Source organism: Sorex fumeus, unplaced genomic scaffold (genome assembly GCF_029834395.1).
Source record: "Sorex fumeus unplaced genomic scaffold, SorFum_2.1 ptg000095l, whole genome shotgun sequence".
In the NCBI taxonomy this organism is placed as follows: domain Eukaryota; kingdom Metazoa; phylum Chordata; class Mammalia; order Eulipotyphla; family Soricidae; genus Sorex; species Sorex fumeus.
In genome coordinates this window covers 2,087,638-2,106,155 of record NW_026606152.1, presented here as the reverse complement: position 1 = coordinate 2,106,155, position 18,518 = coordinate 2,087,638, and the positions used below count along the sequence as shown (strand labels likewise).

Here is an 18,518-nt window from a genome sequence, read left to right as displayed (position 1 = left end):
ACCTTGGCATCCCTTGACCTCTGCGCTGCCCGAGTAGGGCTGGAGTAGATCACTCACCAAAGACAAAGTTGTCTGGACGGAAGATCTGCCCGAAAGGTCCCGAGCGCACAGAATCCATGGTTCCGGGCTCCAGGTCCACGAGCACGGCGCGGGGCACATACTTGCCACCTGGAAGGCAGGAGGGGTCAGGGGGGGGGGCGGGCCGCGGGGGGTGGCGGCGGGGAAGGGCCAGGGGCTCACCAGTGGCCTCATTGTAGTACACGTTGATCCGCTCCAGCTGCAGGTCGCTGTCCCCGTGGTAAGTGCCGGTGGGGTCGATGCCGTGCTCGTCGCTGATTACCTCCCAGAACTGCCGGAGGCGGGCGGGCGCGCCCGGCCAGGCTGAGTCACGCCGGCCGGTGCGCAGGAGCCGGCCCCGCCCCGGACGGGCGCGGCCCGGCCCTCCCCTCCCCCGCCGGGTCCCCGGGGCCCGCGGCGCGGCCGCGCGGGTCCTGCAACGCGAGGCGGCGGCTCCGGGGCCTCGCAGCCCCCGGCCCGGCCCGCGTGCCCGGCGCCCGCCCTCGCCCCGCCGCCCTCCGGCCCGGCCCGGCGCCCGGGGCCTCAACGCGGGGCGGCTCTCGGCCGGCGCCGGCCGCTCCAACCCTCTCCGCCCGCTCCGGCCGCCCCGGCCGGCGCCAATCGGCGCCGCCACCCCGGGCCGCTCCCGCGCCTGCCTTGCCCTGCCCGGCCGCCCGCAGTCCCGGCCGCCCCCGCCGCCGCCATCTTCCCCGGCCGCCGCCGCCCTTGCCGCGCCGCTCACCTTGGCGCCGATCTGGTTGCCGCACTGCCCGGCCTGCAGGTGCACGATCTCCCTCATGGCGGCGGCGGCGGCGGGAACACGGGCTGGAGACCGACGAGAAAACTGAAAAGCGGGCGCGGGGAGTGCACAACCGACGCGCGGCCAGGGCTTATATAGGCGCCGCGCCCGCCTCCTCCAGCCTCGGATTGGGTCGTCAGAAAGAGGCTACCCGGAGCGCGCGTCCGATTGGCTCGAATTCCGTCACTCCCGCCTCCGGGCACACGCCTTCCCCGCGCCACTCACTCCCTATTGGTCCGTCGCGGCGTCCGCGCTCCCTATCAAGGTCCCGCTCTGGCGCCGCGCTGCGCGCCCCATTGGGTGTTTCAAATGATTGATTTGTGTCCTCATTGGCTGTCCCGGGCGAGGGCGCCGGCGGCGGGCGCGATTCGCTCCGCGGCGCCGGCGTCCTGGTAACCGCCGCAGTGCGGGGCGGGCGGGCGCGGGGCCCCGGCCGGCCCGTGGCGACGGCGCCGTGTTGTGGCGACGGCCTGGCCCCGCGCCGGTCGCCTGGGAGCCGGCCCCGGGCGCGGAGACGGGGGCGGCGGCCGGCTCGCGTGCCCGACCGGCCAATGCTTCTCCGTTGTCCAGGCTACGCGTGCTTTCGCCGGGCGCGCGGGGCGACCGCGTCCCCGGACGGCCGGGGCGGGGGGTGGGGGGTGGGGGACACGCGCGCTCGGGCCCGGCCAGCCCCGGCCTCCGCGAGTCTCTTGGTTTGGGGACCACACCCGGCCGTGCTCAGGGATCACTCCTGGGCCCCGTGGAGCAGCGGGGCCCGGAACCCGGGTGGGGCTCAGGCCCGCAAAGCCCAGGCTCCCTGCGACATTTTCTAAAGAATGAAAGACTAGAGGATACTCCGCTCCGCCCTGGAGGGTTTGATTTTTTTCTCTGTGGTCCCGCGGAGTCCCGCGGGGCGCTGACCTTCCTCCGCTGACCTCTCCTCCCCGGCCCACGGATGTGTGGGGGCAGGACCTAGTAAATGAGTTCTCTTTACAGCAGAGGCTCCCATACTTACTTTGCCAGCCTCCCACTTCTCCGATGAAAAATTACTTTGTGCCCCAAAAAGCCTCCCTGATCTAAGGGAGCAAGAAAGGAGTAAAGATGTTGCGGTGGCCGGAGAGAAAGCACGTGGGTAGGCCTTTTCCCTCGGACACGGTCCACTAGTCTTCTCTCTGGCATCCCATCTGGGCCCCCCCACCCCCAGCAAGAGTGATGCCTGGGTTCCGACCCAGCAAAAAAAAAAAAAAGTTACCTTTCATAAGATCCTGGGGAGTAAACTCAGCACGTGTGTGTGTATTGGGGTGGGGGGCAAACCCAAACCAACCCTGAGGCTCCTCCTGCCCCAGCATGCCTCGGAGGAAGCCTCTTGCCTGGTTCAAGCTTAGGGCCTCCTGAGCCTCTCACTTGGCAACTGGCATCCTGGGGGGTCCCCAGTGCTAGAAAAGGTTTCCGCAGGCAGCCCTGGTTTGCTGCAGGCAGTTCTCACAGGAGGGTGAGAAGGGCAGCTCCCCTCCCTGAGGTGCCCATTGCCAAGGGTGCTTCCTGGGGTGCTTGGTCTTCCCCTCACGAGGGGGCCCCAGAACACCCCCAAATACCATGCCCACAGGGCTGGACGCTCAGTGTGCCACGGCCCTTCCGCTTGCCCCCAGGAGGTGGGCCCTGGTGGCTAACAGGCAGGCCCAGCCAAGCCCAGAACCCTGGCCCAGGAGAGGCACTGGCCGCCCTGCAGCTGTCGGAGGAGTGGCACAAAGGCTGCTCTGTGCCCCAGTGGCTGAGCTCCCAGGGGAGCTGCAGTGCCGCCAGCCAGGGCAGACAGTGCTCAAGGCCTCACAGGACCTGGGGCTGCCTCTGTTGCTGGCCTCAGCCGCCCCGGAAGGGGAGGCCAGGGGCCTGCCCTCCCCCACCCACGGCTCGCCAGGCCAGGCTACCTTCAGGCTTTCAAGGTGCACTGCAGTGGGGGCCCTGCTCTGTGGCTCCAGCAAGGGACCCAAGTTGAGCAGCATTTTAGAAGTAATCAGGTGTGGAGGGACGGGGCACAGGAGGGTGCGGGTGCAAGGCAAAGGGGGCCAGGGGTTCAGATCGGTTGGAAAGGGCACTGGGCAAGAACTGGGCCTTATCCACACACTACACCAACCAAACTTACAAATGTGCCTGTCAAGGGGCAGGCTGGCGGTGGGGTTGGTGCTGGGATTCCATGACAGTTTGCAAGTCACTCCCTGAAGAAAATAAAAAATTGGGTCTCAAAAAGAAGCACAATGCAGTATGTGGCCTGAAAGGCACTACTGGGGTTCTATCCCCAGCACCCTGTATGTCCCCCTGAACCCTACCAGGAATGACCCATGAGTGCAGAGCCAGGGTTAACCTCTGAGCACCTCAGTGTGCCCCCGGACCAACCAACCTACAAGGCAGAGAGCAGCTGAGGGTTCTATAGGGAGCCGGCAGGATTTAATCCCCTGCCCACAGCCTAATGCCCAGCCCCCTCCCCCACTGTTGGATAACATTGGGTTGTCCTTACTCCTCCTGCAGGGATTTAAGGTTTATTGAGCTACTCATAACAGTGCTCCTGAAGCACACCCAATTTCATCAAGCACTAATAATCCTATATTGCTATTCTCTTTTCTTTGTCATTTGCATGACTTATTTAGCAATGTCCTTTTTGAACAGACACAGGAAGATCGTTCATGCTATACTTTGGAACATGGAAGTTAATTGACTCCAAAGTAAACTCCTGAGCTTCCATATTTACCTGACTTAAGCCTCAATTGCAGGGCTGGATCGATAGGACTGCGGGTAGGGCATTTGCCTTGCACACAGGTGATTCCCAGCATCCCATATGGTCCCCCGAGCACCACTAGGAGTAGTTCCTGAGTGGAGAGCCAGGAGTAATCCCTATGCATCGCCAGGTGTGACCCAAAAGGAAAAGAAAAAAGCCTCAATTGCCCTTAGTTTCTAGCACTCCAAAAGCAGGGTCCTGACGAAGAGACTGGATGGACCCAGGGCAAGCTATAAGGTACTCTGGCATCGAAAGGAGACAAACTAAGGGCCATTAGAATAGGAAACTAAGAGCACAGTCATGGAACAAACTCTGACCTGGCCAACAAAAGAAATAACTGAATAAGGACCCTGATGGGGTTAGGAAAGACTAACCTGACCTGAGGACTGTTGCCTGGAATGCATAGCGGATGTCCCCAGGAATTGCCAACCTTTAAGCTTAATATATCTCGTACTGTGTTCATACAAAATGAATAGAAATATAAGAAGTAAATCACTTCTTATACTAAATCTAAACTTATGATTGTTTGAATGGATGACTAGCTGAGAAAAGGAGAAAGAAATTCACCCTGGATGGAATCCTGACCTTGAGTGGATCTCCTAGTAATCTGGAGTGCTGAATGCTCCGATGAGATTTTGTCCTTGAGTTAATCTCCTAATTCCGGAGCCGGAGTGATAGTACAGCGGGTAAGGCGTTTGCCTTGCACGTGGCCAACCTGGGTTCGATCCCTGGCATCCCATATGGTCCCCCAAGCACCACCAGGAGTAATTCCGAAGTGCAGAGCCAGGAATAACCCCTGAGCATCACTAAATGTGACCCAAAAAGAAAAAAAAATCTAATTTCCCTGGAGTGACTTTACCTCTGTTCTTATGACAATGTTTAACCCCACCTATGCGTGCCCCCACCCTTCACGATTTCTAATATAGCTATGCTGTAGGGGGAGAGGGGAGAGTGGGAGCGAAGGACTAGCTGAGAATGAGGACTATGTTGAAGAGAAGGACTAGAAGGAGGACCAGATGACAAGGATGCCTGGAAGCAGAGGATAATGAGGCTACAACGAGACTAGAAAGTCAGGACTAGAGGAGGGGACTTTGAGCTTTACGAGGAGATTAGGACCAGGGAACTATTACTGGACTACAACCAAAACTAAGACAATTGTGCAGCAAGGGGAGAGATCGGGCTGGCTGGGGAGGAGTGAGAAACTGACCACCCACCAGCCTGGGGCCCTGTTCCCGATCCTTCGTCTGTCGCTATGGACCAGCCAGGGGAACAGCTCTCGGCCACTGGACACTCGCGTCCTGCACACCACTGCGCCTTTCTCTTTGAATCTCACACCCAAGAGGGCAACAGGCTGCCACTGAGGCAGCCCTGGAAACTGGTGCTGGTCCCGGTGTGCTGCCCATTTTCCCCTTGGAACGCCTAGAACCAGCACTCTGGGGTCACTTGAGCACACCCACGGGAGCCCTGTGTGCAGAGAGGAGGAGTCCGGGATCCAGGGGTCTCTGGAGACTGAGGAATTGGTGGGGGTGGCAGCAGTCAGGGTAGTCTGTGGCTCCAAGGGATGCAGGACCCTCGGATGGGGGTCTAGAAGGGCTGCGGGGATGGTGCAGAGCCCAGGTCTTGGAGGGGCTGTCATTGTCTGGCCCCAGGGGCCCACACCTCCAGCAGGGGCTTGCCCTCTCGGCCGCTGACTCCTGTGCCAGCGCTGGGCGAGAGGCCCCCGGCGCATCCCTGTCCAGCGGCCCTGGGTGGCTCCCCGGAGCTGTCGGGCTCTGTCCAGGCGCCCGCAGGAGCAGCCCCAGCCCTGACCGCAGGAGGCAGCGCCGCTCCCCGCCGACCCGCCAGAGACGCTCACCACACGCGGCTCGCAGTGGTTTATTTGCCGAGTCCTGCCTTCCGGGGCCCTCACAGCCACTGCGAGGCCAGCACAGCGGGGTTGTCGTAGCAGTGGGCTTCCTTGGTGGAGCCCGCGGGGGACCCGCAGATGCCGCAGGGGAAGCAGCGCGTCACCAGGCGGTCCCAGGGCTCCAGGGAGCGCATCCAGCGGGGCAGCCAGGCCCAGGAGCGCAGGCGGCGGGGCAGCCAGGCGGGCCGGTGCCGCTGCAGCACGTTCACCAGGATCACTAGGAGCAGCAGCACCAGCAGCGGCCCCCCGACGGCCGCCAGCACCACGCCCCCCGCCAGCGACAGCCCGAAGGCGGCCAGCGGCAGCAGCAGGAAGCTGAGCAGCAGGTACAGGACGGCCACCCAGCGGTAGCGCGCGGTCACGTTCCCGAAGCGCTTGGCCAGCGGGATGGGCAGCCGCAGGACGGGAACCACGTACCACAGCAGGATGCCCGCCAGGTTGAAGTAGAAGTGGATGAGCGCCACCTGGGGGCGAGGGCAGACGGTCAGCGCGCCGACCGCGTCCTCCGGGGAGCGGACCCTGCCCGCGCGCGTGCCCGCCCCGCCCCGCACGCGTGCCCGCACACGCACAAGCGCCCGGTCCCGCACCAGGTCAGGCGCACGTGCCCGCACCCGCCGCGCACACGCACATGCGCCCTGCCCGGCACCCGGCCACGCGCAAGTGCCCGCACCACCGTGCACACGTGCCCCTCCCACACCCGGCCCCGCGTACGTGCCTGCACCCGCTCCGCACACAAGCCCCGCACACGTACCCGCACCGTCCCCCCTCACACACACATGCGACCCGCACATGTAACTTGCCTGACCACGCACACGAGCCCGGCCCCGCACGCACTTGCACCCGCACACGCGCCCCTCACATGTACAAGCGCCAGGCTCTACACGTGCGCTCACACCCGGGGGCCTCCGGCGCCCTGCACCCGCCCAGAGCCCAGCCCCGCACACGCACACGCTCCCGGGCGCCCCCCCTCCCGCACCCAACCCTGCTCACATTCTCACACCCGTGCCCCTCTACGCGCGCCCCGCACTTGCGCCCGCCCCTTTCAGCAACCAGCCCCGCACACGTGCCCACACTTGCCCCCCACACGCACCTCCATCCGCACAGTCACCCCGCACATGTGCACGCGCCCGGCCCCCCCGCAACGCGTCCGCACCCGCCCCCGCCAGCCCTACACCTGCCTCTCGCCCAGCCACACACACGCACACGCGCCTGGCCCCGCACTTGCCCCACACCTGAACACGCGCATGGCCCCCGAACCCGCGCCCCACCTGGCCCCTCTGCAAAGTGTCCACAACTGGCCCGGCGACCCGCCTGCTCTGCGCACGTGCGCGCGCCCGGCCCCATACACGCCCCACACAGGGCCCCGCACAGGCCCTGGCCGCTCCTAGACCCGCAGCTGGACTGGGGGCGCAGCGGCTCGGGCGGGCTCCCCGCAGCCTCAGGCCTCACAGTGGGCGCTCCTGGAGGTCCTCCGAGGTGCCCGAGTTGAGCCGACGGTGGGGTCGCGCGCGGGAGGGGCCGCGGTGCGCAGGGCCGGCGGCAGGACCCTCCAGGGCAGTACCTGGACGGCGGAGAGCAGCTTGTCCGCGGGGCTGGCCAGGGCCGCCAGCACGGCCGTGGTGGTGGTGCCGATGTTGGATCCCAGGAGGAGGGGGTACGCCCGCTCCAGGCTGATCACGCCGACCCCTGCGGGAGCCAGGGGTCAGCCGCGCAAGCCGCCCCGCCCCCGCCCGCCGCCAGGGCCCGCGCTCACCCATGAGCGGCACGATGGCGGCCGTGAAGACGCTGCTGCTCTGGAGCACGAAGGTCAGGCCCGCGCCGACCAGGATGGCCAGGTAGCCGCTGAGCCAGCCGAAGGGGAAGGGGAAGTCTGCGCGGGGAACGGTGCGGTCAGCGCGGCCCGACGCCGCCGCCCGCGCCCCGGGCCGCCCACGCACCTGCGTTGACGATGGCCCGCACGGCCTGGGCCACGCGGCCGCGAAGCACCGAGTTGAGCAGCTTGACGATGAGCACCAAGCAGGAGCACAGCACCAGCAGGGAGCCGGCCAGCAGGATGAGGCCCACGGCCAGGTCGCTGAGCGATGAGTAGGTGAACAGGTGGTGGCCTGCGGGCAGGAGAGGGCTGGACTCGAGGCCGGGATCCTCGCGGGGGCCGGGAGCAGGGCTATGGGGGCATGGCGTGGGGTCCAGAGGATCTATCCTGGGTGGGGCAATAGGGGCAGGGCCTGCAGAATGCATCCTGGGCGAGGCTAGAGGGGTGGGGCCTACAGGATGTATCCTGGGCGGGGCTAGAGGAAGGGTGGGCGGGGAAAGAGGGCGGGGGCGTGTCCATGCCCCTGGGCGGGGCTACTGGAGCGAGGCGGGGCTACAGGGATGGGGCCTGGAGGGCGTGTCTGGGACTCCTGGGCATGGCTACCGGGCATGGGGGGGAGGGGGGCTATGTCCCGGCGGGCTGGAGGGTGGGCCGGTTCTCACAGGGCACCAGCACGGTAGAGCTGTTCTGGGAGGAGCAGAGGTCTCCGCAGTCGCTGCCCTGGGTCTGCAGAGGTGACAGGGCTTAGCGTCTGGGCGTGCAGGGTGCCTGGCAGGTTCAAGGGGACCCATAGCAGGCGGGTGGGACTCACCGGCTCCTCCTCGGTCCCACACCACCGCTTGATAATGCTGCTGTTGGTGGCATTGCCCGTGGCGCTGTCGGTGATGGCGTCAGTGTCCAGCTGGGGGACAGAGCAGCTAGACCTGGGTTCTGCCACCTCCAGGCCCCATCCCCTCCCAGCACAGGGCCCATAGCTCCTCACCTGTATAATGAGGTGTGTGAGCGGCTCTGTCAGCACCTTGAGGATGTCGGGGGTACGCATCCCCGGCTCCAGGTGGATGGTACCCAGGGTCAGCTGGCTGAGTCTCTCCAGCGCCCCCACGGCACTCTCCAGCGGCAGCAAGATCAGCACCGTCAGCCAGTTGAAAATGCCGTGCACTGCAGACCCGCCGAATGCCCTGTGACCATAAGAGCAGGCTGGGAGCTGGCCCTGCAGCCTGTGGCCCACCCCTGCCCTACCCTCACTCACCTCCTGAACTCATCTCGGTCCCCCGACTGGGCCATGGACACTAGGGTGCTGGTGATGGAGGTGCCCACGTTGACACCCATAATTATGGGCACAGAAGCCTGGACAGTCAGCACTGTGGGGAGCGAGTCAGCCCTGTGGCCCTGCCCGCCAACTCCCTCCCGAGCAAGGCCCGACACTCACGTTCAGAGGCCACCATGCTGACCACGATGGACGAGGAGGTGCTAGAGCTCTGCACCAGGACCGTGACCAGCACGCCGATGACCAGCCCGGCCACAGGGTTAGACAGTACTACATTGTCCTTGAAGATGTCTCCGGCCACTTTACCTGTGTCCAGGGGAGAGGGGTGTCAGCATGCAGCCTGCTGCAGTGCTGAGCGTCGGTCCCCCTCTGTCTGGGCGCACCACCACTCACTGCCCAGCAGCTGGAAGGCAGAACTGAGCACGTCTAGGGAGCAGATGAAGAGGTACAGGCTGCCCAGCAGTCCACAGGCCTTGAGGAAACCGATGGCCACCCGGCGTGCCCTGCCGGCCACACTGAGCTCTGGGGACACAGGGAAGGGTCATCCTCAGCAGCAGGGCCCTCCACCAGATCCCTGCCCCGTCCCCCAGGGCAGGCCTTTCACAGAAGGGCCAGACTGCAGGGGCTAAGTCCCCTCGGGCCGGGGCCCTCGTTCGTTCTGCCCAGGTACCCTGTTGTGCCCCAGGGCCCACAGTGGCGCACCCACCTTTCCAGGGCTGGCTTGTGTCCTCCTCAGAGATGGTCCAGGGGTCCGTGTCTCCATTTTCCATGATAGGGGCAGAACCCGTGGCCTCTGTGGGGGGGTGGGGGAAGATGGGTCGGGGCCACCTATGCTCTGTTCACCCCACGGAGGGCCCCAGCGCAGGCAGCAGAGGGGGCGGTAGAGGGCAGGAGGAGGTGCTCCCAGGAAGCGAGGTGCCCTCCGCCCTGGCCGGAGCCAGCGTGGGGAGCCAGCACACGGCCCCTGGTACCTGCATCTTTCTGGCTCTGGTCCACCAGGACGACTGGGTCCAGAGTGGGGTGCGGCACCTGGGTCCCCGTGAGGGAGTTCGGCATGGATGTGAGGCAGGGGTGGGCCAGCTAGAGGAAGGACAGGTCAGACGGCTCCTCCACCCCCAGCCTGCATGTGCCCCCCCCCCCCCGAGCTGCTGCTCTCGCTGAGTTCCTGGGGACGCATCTCCCCCTCAGGGACCCCAGGCCACTGTCAGGGCCCTGCTCACGCCTCCTCACCAGTCCTGTTGGAGGAGGCCGTGTGGTCCCTGGTGCTGGTGTGGAGCTCCGCTCCGCTGTCACTGAGGAACCAGCTGATGGTCCCCTTAGACTTTGGCATTTGATACCAAGTGGTGACGCCTCTGCTCGATAAGGGCCCCACCCCAGGGGGGCAGGGAAGGGGCTCGGGCCCCCACCACCCCTCTGGTGCCGTTGGCCCACTGAGCCCTGGAGTGCAGTGGGGCTCTGGCCGCCCTGGCCCAGTGCCCAGTGGTCTCAGGGGGCTTGGTGTCCCCCACCTCACTGACCCTTGCCATCCTTCTGCCCTCAGCTCCCAGGGAATCAGGGCGGGGCCTGAGGTCCTGGAGGTACCCAAGCCCCATCCTAGTGCTCAGCTCTTCCGGCAGGTTCTAGAAGCTCCTACCTGTGTGGGTGATGAGGGGCACCTGCAGGAAGGGGAGGGGCGGGAGCAGCCTCAGGTCAAAGGTCCGCTGAGTGCACACGTGACCTCTGTGTTTCGAGCCCTTCCATTAATGTTTACCCAGTTGAGGGCCGAGGGGTGCTGCAGACCCCGGGGGGCTCCGGGCCCTCTTGGAGGACACCAGGTGACAGCTGTGGGCAGGACCAAGCCTGCAGGACTCTGGGCCTGGCTGGGGGCCCTGGGGGGCTCTTCAGGCCCTCTCCTCACTGACAGGCTTGGGGGTGCCCTGACCGGGCCAGGCAGGGGGCCAACCCAGCACAGCAGCCAGGGCTTGTGGGGTATCAACCGGGTATGAGGGGAACCTCCCTCCCAGCAGCCCCTCTGCAGGAAAACCTCCCAGCTTGGGGCTGCGGGGGCCCACAGGCGGCACCTGCTCACTGCCCACTGCCAACTGTCCTGTCGGGGACTTTGCCCAGGCAGGAGACTGCTGACTGTCCTCTCAGCACTTTCTCGGGTTCTCCCCACTCTGACTGCCCCTGCCCAGGGCGGGCCCCCAGGGGACAGCTCCTTCCAGGAAGGCTCCAGACAGAGGGCCATCCTGGTTCCTGTGGGCAGGAGGTCATGCAGGGCCAGGAGAGGACAGCTGGGAGCACTGAGTCAGCCGTGCCCGAGTCCTCTCCTCGGCTGCCTGATGGCCAGGGCACAGCAGGGGCGATGCCGGTCCCCGGGGTTCTGTCATGTGTAGGCGGGGACTGCACAGGAGGAGGAGGAGGAGGAGAATGAGCGAGCAAGCAAGAGAGCGAGGTCAAGCTGACTGCCGGGGGCTAGGGCTGGGCTGTGATGCCACCGGATGGTGTCCTTGCTGCGGGGGCCCCAGAGGTTCGAGCAGGCTGCCAGGGACTGCATCAGCCACCGCGCAGAGTGGCCTGACCTCAGACCTCTGGGCTGCCCCCCGGTGCCCAGCAGAGGCTGCGGCAACCCCAGCAACAGTGGGGCCCCCAGGGGAAGTGCAGCTGGGGTCCCGAGCTGGGCGCCGGTTCCACCGGCTGCTGCGTAACAGCTGAGCTGCCTTTGGGAGTGGCGAAAGGCCGGGGGTCCCGATCGGCTCTGACAGCCAGGAAGGCAGGTAGGTCGAGGTCCAGCGTGGCCACCCCCCCGCGGGGCATCGGAGTACTCTGGCGGCACTGCGGGCAGGGGATCCAGTGCTGGGCGTGGGCCACCGTGTCCAGCCGCCGCATACAGGTCTGGCAGAAAGTGTGGCCACAGTAGAGGCGACGGGGCAGGTGGCCGGAGAGGTCGTAAGCTGAGCAGCAGACGATGCAGATGCCATGCCAGGCCCCGACAGCAACTGTCCTCTCCTCGGGGGCCGGCGGGGCGGGAGGCGTCCCGGGCTGCAGCATCCTGGGGTGATGGAGTGCATCTGATGTCCTCTCGGACCAGCCCCACCCCATCCCAACCCTGACTGCTCTTACCTGAGTCCACTCCCCTGGGCACCTCTGCCCGGCTCCACAGAGGCCGGGGTGAGGGACCAGGTGCGTGTGGTGACTCCCTCCCCGGGCTCGCATTACTGGCACCAGGAGTCAGCAGGCGGGCGGGCAGGTGGGCGGGGTTGCCCTCTCAGTCACAAAGTGTCTGCAACTGGATCCATCGGGGCCTCCAGCCTCACTGAGATAAGGCCCCCCAGCCCACCCCCCACAGGAGCCGCCCAGCCTCCTCAGGCCCTGGGTCTTGACCCCTAGGGCTAGATGCACCGAGGAGGCTCGGGAAGCATCACCTGGGGCCCATTCGTGCTGATCTGCAACACCCACACATTGCCCGCCCAAGTCCTGACTACACACATGAGAGCCCGGGGAGCCCAGAGGGGGCTCAGGATCCCCAGGACCCTGGGGGATGTCTCCTTGCTCCCCCTCGGAAACTGGCCTGACAGGTCCGCGTGGCAGGCCTGGGTGGAGTGACATTTCTGCCCACACCCTGTGGCCAGTCACCCTGGCTCATGGAGGGCGGGCACCGGAACCCGCTGGCCTTGCAAGGCCAGCTCACTCTGCTCCTCCGGCCACTTCTGCCCAGCCCAGAAGCACCAGGCTACCCAGTGGGGGCGCCTGCTGCAGGGGACCCCCAAAGGCAGGGAGGATGGCGGAGGCCACACCCACAGGTGGCTCGGAAGGAGGCGTTCTGCGGGAAACCAGAAAAACGCCAGCATGGAGGTGGGATGGTGACTCACGGGCAGGCAGGCCCTTCCCGGCTGCCTGGGCTTCTGTCCCAGAAACCCGCCACAGCGGCCCCTCCCAGACCTGCCAGCCCCAGCCCCCCGGGTCCCGCTGGGATTGTGCTGTCCCCGACCCAGGGCCTGTCCCCAAGGCGCCGCCACAAAGAACAACCGTGGAAACAGTTCCAGCTGCTTTATTGCCACGGGGGCCTGAGAAGGGCAGGGCCCCCCCCCCCCCGTCTGGGGCTGGAGGCAGCTCAGCCCAGTGTCCGGGCTAGGAGACCACGCAGCAGCTGTGGCAGCGGCAGAAGCGGGGACAGTGACAGCATGAGCAGCAGGGGCAGCAGCAGCAGTGGTGGGCAATGTCGTCCCCACGGCCGACAGGCGGCCGGCCGGCATATGTCAGTCCTGCCTGGCGCTGCCCACTGCCATAGGGGTTGCCGGAGGGCTGCCAAGTCTGCTGTCCCTGGACGGGGGCAGCCCCTTTGGCCCCCTTAGCACCTTTGGCGTCGCTCAGCTGCAGAGTGCAGGGGGGTTCTGGGGCGCAGGGCCCCAGTGGCAGGGGCCCAGGTTCTGAGGATGAGGGTGCTGCTTCCAGCTGCTGCCCCAGGTCGGGCCGCAGGTGAGCGCGGGGGATGCTGATGTGGGCATAGGGGTTCTTGACGACCATCTCATGGGGGTCCATGGCGGGCCTGGCAGGGTGGGCAGAGGAGGAGGGTTGGTGGCGGCAGGGACTCAGGGCCCAGGCGCCTGAGTGTGAGGGGCCAGCTGCGGGCGAGGGTGTGGGTCAGGGGTCTGCACTGGAGCAGGAATGGGGAGGAGGCTGGGACCCACCTGAAGTGGCGCCAGCAGCCGCGGGTCCTCTGCTCTCGTGGGCTCCGGGTCGTAGTGCCTGTGAGCCCAGCCTTGGCTGCTGCCTTTTCCCTCCTGGGGAGAGGCGGGGCCCCGGGGCGCGGCCACAGTGGGGTTCCCGCGCTCCTGGGAGGCCCCAGTTCAGCCAGCTGGGCCTGCAGGCCCACCCTTCCTGCCCAGGTCCAGAGGCATGCTAAGCCCGGGTGTCAGCCTGGGTCAGCCAGCCCTGCCCGCACCCGGGCCGGGGGACCTGCAGTGCCTTACCGGGAAGGTGGGCGGAGGCAGCAGCGAGATCCAGGGCAAGCGGGCAGGCCGGGGCGGACCCCAGTGTGGGGACCACATGCCAGCACTGCCCGCAAAGACCAACACGCCTGGCCCCCGCTGCTGTCAGCGGCCCAGGCGCTACCTGACACACCTCTGCAAACAAGACGCGCCTATCTCACGCCCGTCAGCCCCAAATCACGGTTTCCCAGGTTGGTGGGCTGGGAGGGGGTGCGGGCTGCCCCGTTCCCCTTGGACATGGCACACTCCTGTCATCTGTCAGGTGGCACGCAGGGTCACGCAGTGGACACGGGAGACGCGGTCGGGCTGGCCCTGCTCAAGAACCTACCCCCCCTCCACATGCACAGCCCCGTGGCTCCGGGGACGGCCCGACCCCTATCCCCGGTTCCTGGTGCCGGGTGCGGTGGGGGGAAGTCCCAAGCAGGGCGGGCCTGAATCGGACGTGCCCCAGAGGCCAGGGTGACTTAGGTGGCCGGCGCGTAGAGCCGGTCCGACCAGCCCAGACTCGCGTTCCAGCGACTTAGCCCAGCACTGGCCACGGGACTGGCCGCGCCCCAGTGCGCAGGCGCCAACAGCCCCGGTCCCCGCCCGAGCAGCCGCCGGGGGAGGCCGCGCATGCGCGGAGCCGCTGGGGTCCGCTGTCCGGCTCTGCTCCAGGGCTTCTCTGCGGCCGGGGCGGGGCGGGGCCTGCTGCCGGGGGCGGGGCCTCCTTGGTGCTCCGCCTCATGGTTCTGTGGGAGGATGGGCTGTGCAGGTGGCACCTCCAGTGGCCGGCGCGGCCTTGGTGGTCCTGCCATCAGAGCTGGGGCCCATCCCAGCCTTGCTGCCCCACTCGCCCCAGGCACAGCTGCGGTCCCTGAGCTGCGAGGAATCTGAGATCCACACACTGGCCCTGGGTCACACAGACCCTTGAGTCTGGCCCTAATGCCCACGGAGACTCCTGCAGCCTGCCAGACCCACGCGGGCTCCCTCCCCAGCACCCTGAGATTCCCGGGGCTCCTCTGCCTGCAGCAGCCCGGGCAGCTGTGGGGCCCAGTTCTGGCCGCACGACTGATGGGCCGCGGCAGCGGGGTGGGTGCCCACCATCCTGGGATCCTGGCCCCTGCTGGCCAGCCAGGTCTCCCACCGGGCGTCTGCCGGGCGGGGCGCGGTTGGCGAGCCGGCGTGTGCCGCGGGCATGTGCCAGGGGAGGCCCGGACGCTGGAGGGGCTGCCCCACCCGCAGGGTTGCGCCCTCCGCGCTCCCCTAAGCCTTCCACATCCCTAACGGGGCCCTCACCCCCGTCTGCGCGCATGCGGCTCGGGCACAGCCTGGTGGGTGCACCTGTGAGCAGGACCCTCGGCCACCTGCCCCGTGGGGGCCGGGGGAGGCACACGGGGAGACAGTAACGCGGGCGGGGAACACGCGGCCCCCGCCCAGCGAGGCGTCCTCCTCCCCACCCCCCCAACGCACCAGCATCATCCACCCCGGGACCACCCCAGGGCTGTCTTCCCTGCGCCTGGCCGCCAGCGGCCTCACGGAGAGAAAAGCAGGATTTTCCTTCCCGAATTGAGGCGGGGGCTCGCCGAGGGCCCAGGGTGGGGGACCCCGGCGCGGCGCCGGGCCCGCGGCGGCCGAGGGGAGGCCGAGAGGCTGGCCCCGCCCCGCGGACCCCGCGCGGGTCCCCAGGCGGGGGGTGGCGCTGCGGGCGCGGGCGGGCGCCGCGCGCACTGCGGTCCCCGCGCCTCCGCCGCAGAGCGCGCCCCGCTCTGCACGCACCTGCCGCCGCGCCGAGCCCCGCGCCCCTCAGCGGCCCCCGCGCCTCCCGCCGCCCGCGCCCGCGCCCCCCGCCCAGGTCGCCGGGTCGCGAGGTCGCGGCGGGCCCGTCCGAGACCACCTCTGCGGCGGCGGCGCGGCCGGGGCCGCCAGGCTGGGGCAGGTGAGCGCGGGCGGCGCGCGGGGGGCGCGGGGGGCGCGCGGACCGGGTCAGAGGTCGGCGCCCGGCCTTTGTGAGGGCGGGGGAGGGGCGCGGGGAGACGGGGACGCGGACGGGGCCGCGGCCGCGGCGCGCGCTCACGGCCCGTCCGTCTCACCTGCAGCTCGGGCCCGGCCCAGGCCTCTCCGCTGCGCCCGCCGCGCCCGCGGCCCCGCTCGCCCCGCGGCCCGGGCGCAGGCCAGCTGCCCTCTCTGGGCGCGCCGTCCTGGACCCATGGCGCCCGCCTAGCCCCCGCCTGCCCGGATGCCTCGGCGCGGGCACTGCTGACTGCGGCTGCGGGGGGAGCGCCCCCCACGCCCCCTCGCCGGCCGCGGCCGGAGACCCTGGGTGAGCCCTGGGGCCCGGCGTCCGGCCCGGGGCGGCCCCCCACGCCCCCCTGCCCCCGGCTGCCCCCGCCCCCGCCCCCCCCTGCCCCCTCCGCCTAGGACTGGACCCGCCCCGCCCCCGTGGCCGCGGGGGGCGCGCCTGCCGCCCCCGCTCTCGCCGGCGGCCCCCAGAAGCCCCCTCCAGACCTGGCGGGACCAGGATGCTGCCCCCGCCCCCGCCCTCCAGCCCCGCGCCGCGTCCCCGCACGCCCCGAGGCTGAGTGTCACCAGAGAAGGCCGGATGCCCGCTGACCCGGGGCCGGAGGCGGGCAGCGGCTGGCCGGGCCTCCTCATGTCCTGCCTGAAGGGCCCCCATGTCCTCCTGAAGATGGAGGCCATGAAGATCGTGCACCCCGAGAAGTTCCCCGAGCTGCAGGCCGCCCCCTGCCCGGCCCTGGCCCCCAAGCGGGCCTGGCCCTCCGACACCGAGATCATCGTCAACCAGGCGTGCGGGGCGGACGTGCCGGCGCTGGAGGGGGCGCGCACGCCGCCCCTGCCCCGCCGGCCGCGCCCGGGCAGCGCGGAGCCGGGCGCAGGCGAGGTCATCGCCAACCAGTACGCGGGGGCGCCCGCGGCGCCGGCCGGCGAGCCTCTGGAGTGCCCCACGTGCGGGCACACGTACAACGCGGCGCAGCGGCGGCCGCGCGTGCTGTCCTGTCTGCACTCGGTGTGTGAGCAGTGCCTGCAGATCCTCTACGAGTCCTGCCCCAAGTACAAGTTCATCTCCTGCCCCACCTGCCGCCGCGAGACTGTGCTCTTCACCGACTACGGCCTGGCCGCGTTGGCCGTCAACACGTCCATCCTCAGCCGCCTGCCCCCCGAGGCGCTCGCCGCCCCCGCGGGGGGCCCCTGGGGGGGCGAGCCGGAGGGCAGCTGCTACCAGACCTTCCGGCAGTACTGCGGTGCCGCCTGCGCCTGCCACGCTCGGAACCCGCTCTCCGCCTGCTCCATCATGTAGCGCTGCGCCCGCCACCGCCGGCCTGTCTGCGCGCCGCCCGCCGCCTCCCCACCCACCACAGCTTCTGGCCCCCAGCCGCGTGGCGTTCTCGCTGCCACCAGCTCTGCCATTAAAACTCTTTGCCAAAGTTTGCACCGTGCCCCCTGGACTGAGGCCTGCGTCTGGTGCCAGGCCTGGGCCCCGGCCGCTGCCAGGCTGGTGCCACCGCAGGGTCCCAAGAAGGCAGCTTATTCCCGACCCTGGGCATCGCCATGGGCACATACAGGCATGCGGCGGGTGGGCCGAGGGAGAGGACTGCTCTTGACTCGCTGCATGGGGACAGCTCTGGGGTCTGCCTGGCCCCTTGAAGGCTGCACAGGAGTGGAGCTGGGGTTGCAGCGGGCAGGGTGCGCCGCTGGCCTGGGTCGTAGAGGGTCAGAGACAAGGTTGGCTGGGGCAGCTGCGTTTATTTCAAGCTGTCCAGCATGCAGGTAGGGCCGTGCCACCTGCCAGGAGGGGACTCGTGGAACCAGGGTGGAACCAGGGTTCAACCCTTTCAGAGTCCTCTGGGTGACCCTGCCCTGTGCCATGACCTGGGAGCTCAGGTCTCCTTGGCTGGAGCACGCCGATGCTGGTCTCGTGCTCACTGCCCCACTATCTGCAGGCAAGCTGGCCCGGTGCTCGCCTGTCCCCGGCTTCCTTGGCGCTGCCTTGGCACAGTCGCAGCATGTGGAGTCCCCTGCAGGCTCAGGGCCGGACACGGTTCCCGGCGGTTAAGCCTGGCACAGTCTCAGGATTTCCCTCCCCAGTCATCAGACCGCTGGGGAGGGCTCTTGCTCCCTGGGGCCTGCGGCGTGCTCAGTGGCCTGAGCGGGCCAGCAGCACCAAGAGCAGCACCAGCAGCAGGAGAGGTGTGAAGATGAGCAGCAGCCCCAGTAGCTCCAGGCCCAGCAGGCCCAGCAGCGCCAAGCGGCGGGTGCAAGGGCCATGTTCCCGGAGGGCCCAGAGCCGCGCGCCCAGGCACGTTGGGCAGGGCAGGAAGGGCAGGCAGCCTCGGCCACCCAGGGGCCCTGTGAGGAAGTGAAGCCGGTAGCGGTGCTCGAGGGAGTTCCAGGGCCCGGGACCCCGCAGCGCGGGTGCGGGGGGCGGGGGCCGCTGGGGCCCGTCAGCCCGCAGCAGCTCCTCCTGCAACTGGCAGATCTCCCACTCCAGCATGGGCGTCCTCTGGCGGCACAGCGGGCAGCACACGCGGCCCAGGTCTGCCCCTGGGGCTGTGCCCAGCAACTGGCGCAGGCAGCCCACACATAGGCCGTGGCCACAGTGGAGCAGGGTCAGGCGGTGCTCGCCCAGCCCGTATAGCTCCGTGCACACAGGGCACTCCTCTTCCTCCTGCTCTTCATCCTGCACCATGGGCCCAGCCCCCAGGAGGGGCTCATTATCGGGGGCCCGAACACCTGGAGGGGCCTGGCTGTCTGTCCCTTCCTCAGAGGGCGTCGTAGACTTGGGGCCCAATGGGGTTGGAGGCAGACTGGAGAGCCTAGGGGCAGGGGCACCTGGATCTGGGGGCCTGGGCCCCAGGCAGATGTTCGAATGGGCAGGCTGGGACCCCAGGGTGGCGGAGGTACGTCTGAAGCCGGCAGTTGGTGTGGCCCTCGGGGTGGGCAGGGTCTAACACTG

The 18,518-nt window shown here is 68.1% G+C and overlaps 6 protein-coding genes across 7 annotated transcripts in view; 1 reads left to right on the top strand and 5 right to left on the bottom strand.

Moving 5' to 3' along the window:
- Positions 1-18,518, bottom strand: part of TUBB4B (tubulin beta 4B class IVb) — a 36,539-nt gene that overhangs the window by 1,468 nt on the left and 16,553 nt on the right. The window contains exons 2-4 of one of the 2 annotated variants that reach the window (XM_056132993.1): positions 800-861; positions 241-349; positions 58-168 (exon numbers count right to left, since the gene is read on the bottom strand). In XM_056132993.1, coding sequence (XP_055988968.1) covers positions 58-168; positions 241-349; positions 800-856 — 277 coding nt within the window. In that variant the 5' untranslated portion in view covers positions 857-861. The remainder of the gene's footprint in view (positions 1-57; positions 169-240; positions 350-799; positions 862-18,518) is intronic. The other variant, XM_056132992.1, reaches the window with a different exon arrangement.
- Positions 5,514-10,238, bottom strand: SLC34A3 (solute carrier family 34 member 3). The gene is made up of 13 exons (XM_056132981.1): positions 10,228-10,238; positions 9,566-9,674; positions 9,301-9,387; positions 8,988-9,116; positions 8,757-8,900; positions 8,577-8,688; positions 8,310-8,505; positions 8,139-8,228; positions 7,990-8,053; positions 7,452-7,619; positions 7,268-7,384; positions 7,076-7,200; positions 5,514-5,978 (listed from the first exon to the last, which is right to left on the bottom strand). The coding sequence occupies exons 2-13, from the start codon at positions 9,648-9,650 to the stop codon at positions 5,514-5,516; spliced, it is 1,782 nt and encodes a 593-aa protein (XP_055988956.1). The 5' UTR covers positions 9,651-9,674; positions 10,228-10,238.
- RNF224 (ring finger protein 224) lies at positions 11,157-11,624 on the bottom strand. Its single transcript, XM_056132665.1, has one exon. The coding sequence runs from the start codon at positions 11,622-11,624 to the stop codon at positions 11,157-11,159; it is 468 nt and encodes a 155-aa protein (XP_055988640.1).
- CYSRT1 (cysteine rich tail 1) lies at positions 12,705-15,698 on the bottom strand. The gene is made up of 3 exons (XM_056133003.1): positions 15,637-15,698; positions 13,265-13,408; positions 12,705-13,122 (listed from the first exon to the last, which is right to left on the bottom strand). The coding sequence occupies exon 3, from the start codon at positions 13,113-13,115 to the stop codon at positions 12,705-12,707; it is 411 nt and encodes a 136-aa protein (XP_055988978.1). The 5' UTR covers positions 13,116-13,122; positions 13,265-13,408; positions 15,637-15,698.
- On the top strand, positions 16,128-16,993 carry RNF208 (ring finger protein 208). The gene has a single exon (XM_056132997.1). It carries the CDS (start codon positions 16,146-16,148, stop codon positions 16,860-16,862), a length of 717 nt encoding a protein of 238 aa, XP_055988972.1. The 5' UTR covers positions 16,128-16,145; the 3' UTR covers positions 16,863-16,993.
- LOC130040925 (uncharacterized) lies at positions 17,700-18,251 on the bottom strand. The gene has a single exon (XM_056133040.1). It carries the CDS (start codon positions 18,249-18,251, stop codon positions 17,700-17,702), a length of 552 nt encoding a protein of 183 aa, XP_055989015.1.

Excerpts from the sequence above, each read along its gene's own strand:
- LOC130040925 (XM_056133040.1), bottom strand. The coding sequence starts at position 18,251 with ATGGTGCAGGATGAAGAGCAGGAGGAAGAGGAGTGCCCTGTGTGCACG.
- RNF208 (XM_056132997.1), top strand. The coding sequence starts at position 16,146 with ATGCCCGCTGACCCGGGGCCGGAGGCGGGCAGCGGCTGGCCGGGCCTC.
- RNF224 (XM_056132665.1), bottom strand. The coding sequence starts at position 11,624 with ATGCTGCAGCCCGGGACGCCTCCCGCCCCGCCGGCCCCCGAGGAGAGG.
- SLC34A3 (XM_056132981.1), bottom strand. The coding sequence starts at position 9,650 with ATGCCGAACTCCCTCACGGGGACCCAGGTGCCGCACCCCACTCTGGAC. Across the intron at positions 9,388-9,565 it reads CCAGAGCCAGAAAGATGCAG|AGGCCACGGGTTCTGCCCCT; the intron begins GTACCAGGGGCC and ends ACCCCCCCACAG. Across the intron at positions 7,620-7,989 it reads CTCTACCGTGCTGGTGCCCT|GCCACCACCTGTTCACCTAC; the intron begins GTGAGAACCGGC and ends TCCTGCCCGCAG.
- CYSRT1 (XM_056133003.1), bottom strand. The coding sequence starts at position 13,115 with ATGGACCCCCATGAGATGGTCGTCAAGAACCCCTATGCCCACATCAGC.